Source organism: Bos javanicus, chromosome 1 (assembly GCF_032452875.1).
Source record: "Bos javanicus breed banteng chromosome 1, ARS-OSU_banteng_1.0, whole genome shotgun sequence".
NCBI lineage: Eukaryota > Metazoa > Chordata > Mammalia > Artiodactyla > Bovidae > Bos > Bos javanicus.
This window is the reverse complement of record NC_083868.1, coordinates 142,160,319-142,172,381: the sequence shown is the minus strand read 5'-3', so window position 1 is coordinate 142,172,381 and position 12,063 is coordinate 142,160,319. Positions and strand designations below refer to the sequence as shown.

At 54.3% G+C, this 12,063-nt stretch overlaps 1 protein-coding gene across 1 annotated transcript in view; it reads right to left on the bottom strand.

Annotated features, from left to right (window-relative positions):
* UMODL1 (uromodulin like 1) overlaps positions 1-12,063 on the bottom strand; it is a 75,552-nt gene that overhangs the window by 60,400 nt on the left and 3,089 nt on the right. Inside the window, exons 2-4 of the mRNA XM_061426032.1 lie at positions 10,019-10,261; positions 2,180-2,341; positions 632-753 (exon numbers count right to left, since the gene is read on the bottom strand). Of these exons, the coding sequence (XP_061282016.1) occupies positions 632-753; positions 2,180-2,341; positions 10,019-10,261 (527 nt within the window). The remainder of the gene's footprint in view (positions 1-631; positions 754-2,179; positions 2,342-10,018; positions 10,262-12,063) is intronic.

Here is a 12,063-nt window from a genome sequence, read left to right as displayed (position 1 = left end):
ACCCAGCAGGTGAAGATATCCTGCTGGTTGGAGGTGTTGCTGAGGCGCCAGAAAGTTTGAGTTGTGTCTAGGTTGGGGCTCCCCCGGGGGCCAGTGTCACCCCTCGGGGGACCTGTGGCTACACCTGGAGACAGTTTTGGTTGTCACAGCTGGGCACATTTTGTGCTTACAGCCAGGCCTGCTGCAAAATCCTATGGGACAGGCAGCCCCACAGCAAAGACCTGTCCAGCCCCAATCATGAATGGTGCTGAGGGGGTGGAGCCCTACCTAGAGGCCTCATCCAGCACCTTGCAAACTTCTGAGATACTCCCTCAATCGGGAGCCAGAACTTGGGATCCCTAAGGGAGGTACTCGAGGGTACAGCTCCAGGGCCTGGGAAGGCTGCACCCGGCACCCTTGTGTTTAAGCAACAGACCCTGGAGAGAGGAGGGGTTCCCTGCTCCGCGCCATGAGGGTGCAGGGCTTGTATATTAGATACCTCAAAACATGCCAAACTGCACGCTTGTAAGAGTGCATTTTGTTGCATGAAAAATCATACCTCTTTCAAGCCATTTTTAAGGAAGATCTCACGTTTGGTTCAGAGGCAGTCACTTGGGGTCACTCATGGAGCCCCTTCCTCCCGCCGACCTACCATGGAGTGCAAAAGCCTCATGTGATCCAGAAGCCGCGGGTCCACCTGCTGGAGCTCCCTGAAGTCCATCTTCACCACAACTGTCACGTTGTACCAGCAACCCTCCCGGTTGCTCTCTGGAGCTGCGCGAGGGAACATGGGTGAGCCACAGGCCCAGGACAGGGTGGGGCCGTCAGAGGTCACTGGGGCGGTGTGGCACATTCCCCCACCTCCCGTCCCCGCTCCTCTCATATTACAGATAATCCTATGTATACTATATAATATATTATTACATACAGTGTATACTAGATGGGCTTCCCTGGTAGCTCAGGCAGTAAAGTATCTGCCTGCAATGCAGGAGCCCCGAGTTCAATCCTGTGTCAGGAAGATCCTCTAGAGCAGGGAATGGCAATCCCTCCCATATTCTTGCCTGGACAGTCCCATTGACAAGGGAGCCCAGCAGATGACAGTCCATGGGATCACAAAGAGTCAGACACAACTGACAGACTAACACTTTAATTTCACTTTGATACTAGAAAATACAGTATATATTATTTATAGTATATATATATGTAATATAATACCCCATGGACTATACAGTCCATGGAATTCTCCAGGTCAGAATGATGGTATGGGTAGCCGTTCCCATCTCCAGGGGATCTTCCCAACCCAGGGACTGAACCCAGGTCTCCCGCATTGCAGGCAGATTTTTTACCAGCTGGGCCACCAGGGAAGCCCAAGAATACTGGAATGGGTAGCCTATTCCTTCTCCAAAGGATCTTCCTAACCCAGGAATCGAACTGGGGTCCCTTGCATTGCAGCCAGGTTTTTTTTTACCAGCTGATCTACCAGGGAAGTCCTGTAATATAATACAGTAAATTATATATACTATATGTAACATATCAATAAATAATGAATTACAATATATATTGCACCATATATAATATGATGCACGCGTGCTCAGTTATTCCGATTGTTTCCATGGACCATAGCCCACCAGGCTCCTCTGTTCATGGGATTTCCCAAACAAGAATACTAGAGTGGGTTCCCATTTCCTTCTCCAGTGGATCATCCCAAACCAGGGACTGAACCCGAGTCTCCTGTGGCTCCTGCATTGGCTGGCAGATTCTTTACCTCCTAGTGCCGCTTGGGAAGCCTGTATAAAATGTACACAAATGTGTGTTTCCCTGTCTCTGAACCTTGACGAACGCCTTCTCCTAGGGGCCTGCACTGAGAACCAGGCCATGGACCTGCCAGACAGGGGGGTCCCCATGGGGCTGCACCAGCTGACAGCCCGACACCGCCCAGCTCTGACACAGCTCAGCTCCCAGCAAACTCACCGGGGCCCCAAGGGCTTCCCCTGGCAATGTGGGGAAACTGAGGCACCTGCTCTTCCAGGAACGTCTTCCCCACTTGGGGCATCTGTGAGCACAGTTCCCCCCAGAGGTCAGTGGCCAGATATTGATGAGTGAAGCAGGCCAGACACAGGCTGTAGGCTCCCCGTAAAACCCAAGCAGCTGCTTCCGGAAACCCACTCCCCCCTCCTCCAAGATCAGGCCCCTGTCCTACCTGGGGCTGCAGGGGCTGAGCAGCGGTGGCCCCCTGATGAGGGGCAGCACTTCTGAAGACCAGGACATTCAGCGTCCAGAGTGCACAGCAAGGTGGATGTTTCCAGCCCCACCACTGGGCAGCTCCCAGGTCTGGATGCAAACTCCTGAGACCGGTTCAGGGCTGGGGGAACAGGTGATGAGGTGATGAGTGATGAGTGGTGTTGGCTCTAGAATCCCAGCGGGCCATGTGGTGCTGCATCCGGATGCCTCTGGGCAGAGGGATCCATCTGCGGCTCCGAGGCATGCAGAGCAACCCGCTCAAGGGCCTCACCATGCCCTGCAGAGCAGCCATTAAGACTGTTTGCTCTGACTCTAATGCAGCCTGACTGACTTTTCTGGGAGGAGGGCAACTTTGGCTGGGGGCCTGGGTGTCCTCTCTCTTGGCCTTAGGAGTCTGTGTAGAGAGGCCCCCACCACCCCCTGAGAGGCCCCCTTGCTGCTTTGCAGCTTAACAGCTCACTCACTCATCCAGTATTTACTGAGCACTTACTATGTGCCAGGCCCAGCACAAGGTGCCCAGGACCCAGCAGAAGCCCAGAGGCAAAGTCTCTGCCTTCAGGACACTTAGAGCCTAGTGGATGGGGGCCAGTGTACAAACAGAACTATGGGAGTTTGAGCAGATGAACACTGCAGGGAGGAAGGCAAGGCCCGGGAGCAGGTGGGCAAGAAGACTGCACTGGAGACGAGCGTCTGTAGGGCCAGGGAGGTGGGGGAGCCTGCAAACCGTCAGCCTTTATGCCTGGGCAGGGGGCAGCTGTGTGCAGAGTGAGGGGTAAGGCAAGAATGAGAAGTGGGCCTGGTGATGGCATAGTGGGTAAGCAGGGGGGCTGGGTCATGGAAAACCCTCTGGTGTTGTCACGGGGGGCCTGGAGGGTCAGGGCAGTCCTGCAGTGAAGGGGACACCGTGGCTGCCCTGCCCAGATTCTCACGTTATTCTGACCCCATCTCACGTTATTCCGTGTCCCCATCTTCCAGGACCCTCAGGTGGTTCTTGGGGACTGGAGCTGCCGCACATCATACGTAGAGCCCCCAGTACCTGTAGTTTGACAAACCACCTTTCCACCCCTCTGCCAACGCCATGAAGTCATCCACATCCTCCGCTCCTTCCCTCCCCTATCCTGCTTCGCTGACCTCCACGAGAGCAGTCTGACTTGCTCGTCTGAGCTGTGTCCCGGCTGCCAGGGAGGCAGGGGCCTGTCTGAGAGCCCATTGTTATGCTCCAGGTGAGAGATGGTGCAGGCTGGACCAGGGTGATGGGTGGAGGCAGCGGGAAGCCTCCGATCCTGGGAATATGCAGCTGCAACTGTCCACAGGACGTACTGACAGACAGGACAGGATGTGAAAGAACAAGCTTCAAGAAGGCTTCAGGCCTGGTCATCCACTTGGCCCCATTCCTGGGAGAAGCTGCGGGAAGAACGGGCTCAGGCACAGCCAGGGTTTTGCTGTGCAGATGGGAAGCTTGGCACGCCTTCGGGACCTACACATGGAAATGTGGGCAGCCTGGGCTGTCCCCTCCTCTGGTCAATTCCCGGGAGGTCCACCAAGATCAGGCAGCATGGCTGTGGGCTGCACATCTCCAGGGCCACCACTCACAACGTACTCTGCCTGGAGTGATAAAGCTCTGGGCAGATGATGCAGACATGCGGGCAAGGGCAGGGCCACCACTCACAACATGCTCCGCCTGGAGTGATACAGCTCCAGGTAGATGATGCAGATGAGCAGGCAAGAGCCCACAGGAAGTGAAAACGATGGAGGGGTGGGGCGTGCGGCGAGATGTCATTGGAGCCACCATGTGAGACTCGGGGGAACCGGTGCCCTGACCCTTAGCCAGGGATCTGGGGGAGTCATGAGTGGGCTTTTAAAGAAAAAGAGCTTTTAGAGATCTAAGAAAGGTAAGAACTATCTAAGAATCTGCAGGCTCCTAGGGGATCTAGCCAGGAGCCAGGTGCCCATATTCAGGGATAGAAAAGCACAGAGGATGGATAGAGCTGAAACCTGGGGAAGCTGGCTGGAGGCAGGTGGCCAGGTATGAGCCAATGCTACGGGACACTCAGGATCCAGGCACTGGGGGCAGCAGGACTGACCCCTGGGAGAATCTGTGGGTCTGTGCAAGCCCAGCAGTAGATGGAGCTGAGGGCGGCACAGGACACCAAAGGCTTCACAGCCCTGAGCTCCAGGGGGCTAAGAGCAGCAGGAAGAAAAGTACAAGGAAGGTGAGACCCCAGTGCCAGCATCCGAGAAAGGGCCTGCATGAGGTCTGGCTACCCACCCTGGGATAAGTGCTCCATGCCAGCATGAATGTCACTCAAACCCATCCGGCTCCCACCCAGATCCACGTAAGGCTCTGTGTCCCACACGACATTCAGAAGCACAGCTCCAGGCCCCTCAAACCCCTGGAAAGTCAGAGGAGGTGTGACAACCACGCTCTGGAAGGACGCCTACAGAGCTGAGGAGGACCCGCCCCTGGGGAGACCTGTGGGCTCGCCTGGTGGAAGGCAAGTGCTGAGTACTGACAGTGGTCCTCTGGGGTCCCCTGGGCTCTCTGCAGGATGCTCCACAGACAGAAAAAAAGGGGAGTGGCCCCTCCTGCTGGGAACACATCACCAGGGCAGCTGCATCAGCCAAGGAGAAGAAGATTTAGCTGCTGAAACATGCAGAGAGGGTCCCCGTCAGCTCTCTCCTTGTGGAAGCCGAGTCTGGGCTTGGCGGTCACTCTCAGGAGTGTTCTCCTCTCCACGCTGCCCTTGGCTCCTTCCTCACTTCCTAGTTGTCTTGGTGGCTAGTCCAATGTCTGAAGTCCTGGAGAAGCGGCCACACAGGGAAGGTTTTGGGGTGTGAAGAACAGACATGCAGGGCAGCCCGAAAGGCGGGGCTGGGATGGAAATGCGGGAATCCCTGGAGGGCCACCAACCAGGGATCCGGAGCTCTGTGCTTTCTCATCCATCATAAAAACCAACCACCTCAGCACTGAAGGTATTTGATACATGAATCTAAATGTATTAATAACCTGGTCTCCTGGGACAGAAAAGTGATGTTACAGTGGGGAACAGAAATCCAAATAAAGCATGGAGTAGAGCTAACAGTAAGGCACTAGGGTTGGTACTTGCTGGTACATGCACCCCGGAAATGTCAGAGCTAACATTAGGGACTCTGGGGGAGGAGGCGGGGGACTTTCTTTACTGTCTTTACAAATCTTTGTCTGGAAATCTAAAACTATTCTAAACCAAGAAGGATGAGCACCAAAGAACTGAAGCTTTTGAACTGTGGTGCTGAAGAAGACTCTTGACAGTCCCTTAGACAGCACCGGCGATCAAACCAGTCAATCCTAAAGGAAATCAACCCTGAATATTCATTGGAAGGTCTGATGCTAAAGCTGAAACTCCAATACTTTGGCCACCTAATGCGAAGAGCTGACTCATTGGAAAAGACCCTGATGCTGGGAAAGATTAAGGGCAGGAGGAGAAGGGGACGACAGAGGATGAGATGGTTGGATGGCATCGTCAACTCAATGGACATGAGTTTGAGCAAGGTCCAGGAGTTGGTGATGGACAGGGAGGCCTGGTGTGCTGCAGTCCATGGGGTTGCAAAGAGCTGGACACGACTGAGCGACTGAACAACAAGAGGTTTATCTAAATGAAAGGAAAATACAGGACACAAAGAAAAATTGACTTCCCAAAATGCTTGCTTGCTCACAACAGAAGCGTTTTCGAGTTACAGTTTGTCTTAACTGGAAGGCTGCTGGTAATCTCTCTCTGTCCCTCAGGGCTGGCCAGCCTACGGAGAGCCCAAGAGAACAGTCAACAGTTCCGACTTGGTAGAAAGTTAAAAATCTGCTTCTCCTTCCCTAACCCAACACAAGCAATGCCTCCGGACTGCCCAGCACCTGGCCATCCCACGTTAGGCACGTTCAATGAGATAAGGCAGAGCTTTCTGAGCCACAGCCCTGAGGACTCTCCAGGGCTGGGGAATCTGATCCACTCTGGGATAATCAGATTATAACCCTCCTCAGAATCCTCTTTCCTCAAAGGGACCCTGGCCATCAGCCCAGGAGATGGGAAGTTTGGGGTAGGCTCCCAGTCCAGCGGGGTCCTAGGCGTGTTGTGTGAAGGAGACCAGCCATGCAGGAACAGCAGGTATTGAGTGTCCACTGTGATGCTCGGTCCTCCTCTGAGGAATCCATCCTGGGTCAATATTCCAACTTGTGTGCAGCCGTGTTTGCACCATACATTACTCATTGCAGCATTATTTATAACGAAAAAAAATTGGAAACTACGAGATATTAAGTGGTAGGAGATTGCTGAGTGCTGATCCATCCCTATGAGGTAATGCCTTGTGGGCATTAAATCATGCTGGAGAATGCGATCCATTGACACAGAAGATGTTCCAGATAAATTGCCAAGGGGTGAAAGCGTGCTATAAAATGTCTTCAACAGGGTGACCCTGCTATTGTAAAACGTCTGCCCTGAAGGAAACTAGAAGAAAATGTTAACCGTGGTTATTCTTGTGGGGCAAGGAGGGGGTTGATTATGGGCAATTTCCCTTTTTTTTCTCTCTCTCTCTTCTTTGTTTCCAAATTTTCTCCATGGCTTGTGTATTCCTTTTTGTGTTTTAAGGAGACATTTAATTAAAACCACGTATGGCTTATCATTGCTTTCAAAATGTGGGACTTAAAAAAATTGAAAAGGTCATCTAGACTGAAAACCATACCACATGCTCTCATAATGCTCTTCCCTTTTTTAGATCCTCAGCAAGGCTGAGGTTTTGGTGCTGCTGAGATGAGACCCCTGAGCTGAGGTTGCCGAGACGTGAGAAGCCCCACACACAGGTGAGCCGCGTTTGGCCAGCACGTTCAGGGTCTGGCCTCTGCCTGGTTCCCTGACGGTCAGCCCCAGCACAGGTCTCGGTACATCACTTCCAGAGACTTCTCACTTCCAGTTCCAAAGAGCCAGGCTGTCAGGAGGCATCACAGAACCAACTTTGGTCCAACATTCAGGCTTTGATCAGAGAAGCCAGGCAGGCGTGGAGAGAATTGAGCTGCTGGTACCCATGGTGTAAACTCTTCTGACGGGGTACTTTCCAGCTGCCCACATGGTGCCCCTGAGCTTGGAGGTGGGGGGAATCAAATGCTCACCAGGGACCTTACAAGCCATAGCAAATGAGCGCTGCAGGTCCCTGCCCCAGCTCTGTGTTCACACACCAGTCCCCTCAGCAGCCGCGATGCCCAGTGGGGTCCAGACACCAAACCGGGACTTTCCCAGTGGGCTCTGGGCCCATCACCACACACTGAACCCGACGGGGGTCAGGGAGACTCAGGCCCAAGTCTGCCCCATTTTGGTCAAGGGACTCGCCTTCCCCGGGCTGTGTCCCCATCAGCTCCTGTCCAGTAGTGAGGAGGAGCCTCCACTGAACATTATAGGATGCCCTCAATCAAGCCCCCTTTTCCTCTCTCTTCTCCATCCTTCGGGGCTCCTGACTGGCTCCTCTCCATGCTGCTTCTGGAGTGACCCTTTTAAGGTCCAGGAGGATTGCGGACCCCCCACTCCATCTCAGCCCCCTTTGTGGGGCTTGAGGGGCCTTCTGGGTGAGTGCTCCTTCCTTCACTCCCAGCACCTCCACCCGGTCCCCACCCTCAAACATCAGTCACCCCACGATCTGCAGTTCCCAGAGCAGATCTGCCTACAGGACTCTAGTTAGAATGTTCTGGGCCTCTCCTGCCTGGTGAGTTTCTATTTAAAGGCGTTAACACGTTACAAGTGGGGCTGAGTCCCCAAGAGGCTGGTCTGCTGGGAAGAAACATGTGCGGCAGGTGCCTCCCTGCCTTCTATCCGGGAGAATTTGCTTGTCAGCGCTGCGGGGCAGCAGAGTGCAGAGAAACGTGACCGCTGGGCCTGGGTGGAGCCGAGGATGCCTCTGGCCTTCTGGACTTGTGACCTCACCAGCCCCATGACAGCCAGCAGGTGGGAAGTGTAGTGAAGGTGAGTGAGGCAGGATGGCCCCTCCATCAACCAGAATCTGATGCTCCAAACCAAGTGCCATGAGCCCCATCCAAGGCCTCCCCAACATGGCAAACCCCCAGGAATAGGGTGCTCCCAGGGCAGGGGCACCACCCTTTGTACATGTGGCCCTTAGAGACAGGGAGAGTGGAGAGGGGCCCACACTCAGCACAGGAAGAGACTCTTTGAACCCAGAACCAAGGGACAGCCCCTCCACACACAACGCCCACAAATTTCCCTTTAAGGAACCAGCATGAATGCACAGCATCTGCCCAGCTCCAGACCTGACGCCCCCTGCCCCTTCCTAGCTTTACTGGTGGTGGCCGTGGTATCATTTCAAAATTCCAGGGAGAGGTAAGCTTCCTGGACCTGCTCTCTCTGAGCTGTCCTGTCATCTCTGAGTCTGGCCACTGAGCGGAGAGATGTCAGCTCTCCTGACCTCTGCGGACTTTGGGGGCCTGAGGGAGGGCAAGCTCAGAAGGACTCTGTGTTCCACCCACGCAACCATCTGCAGGGTCTGGCTGATTCCCGACTCTACATCTTATAGCCCCCGGGGTTGGGGGTGCGGGGTCCACACCTAGCCTGCTGCCTGTCCTGGCCTCCGGCCCTGGCGATGGTGCACTTGGGACCCTCCCTGCACCCTCCCAAGCTGGCACTTTCTGCTTTTGGAGGTGGTGGCCCTCACGTCTCAGGGTGCCCCATGGCCACCCACGGAGCCCCACCCATCTCGCTTCCCCTCCATCATGGGTGTGGGGACAGGGCAACCTCCTGACTGTTCAGAAACCCATCTTAGCTCTGGAACTGACTCAAAGTAACGGTCACACCTCCCCCACATTCACACATGCACCCACCTGCACCCTCGCCCTGGAAGAAGTCTTCTGGGAAGTTCCCTTTGGGCCAAGAGGCTGAGCCCCAAACTCCCACACAGCCTGGTCCCCTCAATCTCAGACATAGCCCGGACCAGCCACACCAGTGCTGATCACCACCCCAAGCATCTTTAAATCACACAGAAAGGATAAGAGGGCCTGGAGGCCTCTGGACAGTTAGGGGCCCCTGGGGGCCCCTTTCCATCTCTTACAGATTGGCGTTCAGATAAGGATTTCACAGTCTTTAGAATGAAAAACCTGGCTGCCAACATAGAGGAGATACAAATTCTGGTTCTCAAACTTAGCCGCCGGTTAGAATTTCTGGTGCACATTTGTGCCTGTTAAGCACTAAGTCACGTCTGACTCTTTGTGACCCCACCGACTGTAGCCTACCAGGCTCCTCTGTCCTCGGGATTCTCCAGGCAAGAATACTGGAGTGGGTTGCCGTTTCCTCCTCCAGGGGATCTTCCCAACCCAGGGATTAAACCCTGGTCTATTATGTCTCCTGCATTGGCAGGTGGGTTGTTTACCATTAGTGCCACTGGGGAAGCCTAAGAATTGCTGGAGGAGCCTTAAAAAAAAAGATCTCAGTACCCAAGCTCTGCCCTAGACAGAATCCATCACAGTCTCTGAGAAGAGACCCAGCCATCAGCATTTTTAAAGCTCTGGGGACTTTAATGTGCAGCCATGTCTGAGAGCCAACACCCACAGCAGGTTCTCAAAGTGGGGCCTCATGCCAGCAGCATCAGCACCCATGAGAACGTGTACTCCACGCCTGGATGTGAAACCTTGGGCTGAGGCCAGTGCCCTGGGCTTGGGCTAGCCCTCTGAATGACCCAGCTGCTCACGAGAGGCCAAGAAGCAGCGTTCCAGAAGGATCTAGTCAGTTCAGGGCTAAGGGTGTGAACAGTGGCTATTCCAACACTGGACAGGACTCACGCAGGACACAGTAGAGGCCCAGCTGCTCGTAGCCCTCGCAGCAGTCGGTCACATTCCTGGGCTCCGGAACTTCCACCGCCAGGTACCGGGTCTGGTAGACAGTCTTCGGGCAGCGCCATAAGGGGATCCAGCCCCCGCAGGGAACGCGGGTTAGGCGGGACATCTGCACAGCCTTCACGCTCTGCACGCTCTGGGTCACGCTGTAGTTGCACAGCTGGAAGCCCAGCAGAGAGAGGCCTTTTTCTATGAGGGAGGGAGGAAGATGGAGAAACAAGAGAAGAAAATGTTAGGATCAAACAATCTGTGGGGTCCTCTGCAAGTCCCCCGCTTCTGCAAGAGCAGGTGAAACAAAATCCCTGCACAGGGCAGACCCCAGAGGGTCTGCCCACTGGCCTGTATCTGAGAAGGCAATGCAGGCATGGAGACTCAAGGGATAAAGCATGACACCTATGATGAGCAAGCCTCCTCTGTAAGACAGGAGACACCTCCCAGCCTGCTCCTCCTCCCAGCGGTGCTCTACATTGAAGGGAGGGATACAGAGGAACCAAGCATCTGGGGCTCATGTCCTGGGCTCTGCTGTGGGTCCTCAGACTCTCCAGGCCAGAGACACTGTGCACACCTCTCATCTCCACAGTAAGGGCTGTCACGTGCAACGTGAATACACAGAAGTTCCCTCAGTGAATACGCCAGCCCAACATGTGCTGGGCACACTGGCAGTGACACCCATTTTGGAATGAGATGGAAGATAAACACACATGTCAAGCCCATGTGAGACGTGCATAGATGGTAAAGTACAGTCTGATTGTTGCTATCGTCAGCAGGAGATGAGGGCACAGCGTCTGCAGTGAAACACCCAGGTTGCCTTATCCGGCCCTGAATGTCTTTCACCTGGAGGTTGGCTCCTGGGCACAGATGCCCATGGCCTTCGTCAGCATTACTACTTGGTTCTCAATACCCTGTGGCACCTGCTGTTACCAGCCCCGTGTCTCAATGTCATGGACCAGCTCGCTTGGGGTCCTGGGGTGTTCTATCTGCCCAAGGACCCTCTACTGCCTCATGGAGCAGGGACTATTATTATGGGCTGAAGGGTGGTGGCTGTTGTTCAGTCGCTTAGTCGTAGCCAACTCTTTGTGACCCCATGGACTGCAGCACGGACTTCCCTGCCCTTCACTATCTCCCAGAGTTTGCTCAGATTCATGTCCGTTGATTCAGTGATGCTATCTAACCATCTTGTCCTTTGTCGTCCCCTTCTCCTGCCCTCAATCTTTCCCAGCATCAGGGTCTTTTCCAATGAGTCAGCTCTTTGCATCCAGGCTGAAGTGTGTCCCACCCCAAATTCACACATTGAAGTTCTAAGGCCCAGGACCTCAGAATGTGACCTTACTTGGAAGTAGGGTTTCTGCAGACATAACTGGTTGAGATGAGTTTATACTGGAGCAGAGTGGCCTCTAATGCAACATGACCAGTGTCCTTATCAAAGGGGAAACGGACACAGAGACAGGAATACACCCAGGGAGATAAGATGGGAGATGAGGCTGAGGTCAGGGTGATGCTCCTACAGGCCAAGGTCACTCAAACCACAAGTAGACCCAAGCCCCTGGAGACGTGGTGTCTGGGACAGACCCCCCTCCCAGACTCAGGAGGAATCCACCGTGCCCACACCTTGATCTTGAACTTCTGGCCTCCAGACTGAGAGGAAATAAATCTCAACTGTTAAGTCCCCCAGGAATCCCTGGTGGCTCAGTGGTAAAGAATCCACCTGCAATGCAGGAGACCCGGGTTCAACCCCTGGATCAGGAAGATTCCCTGGAGAAGGAAATGGCAACCCATTCCAGTATTCTTGCCTGGAGAATCACATGGACAGAAGAGCTTGATGGGCTGCAGCCCTTGGGGTCGCAAAGAGTCAGACACAGCTCAGTGACCAAACCACCACCACCAAGTCCCCCAGTCTGTGGTGCTTTGCAGACCCCAGGGCTGACATGGGGACCATGGGGTGCCCTCCACGTTTGAGGCTAGTGTGGGACTCACTGCATTCATGGGCTGTC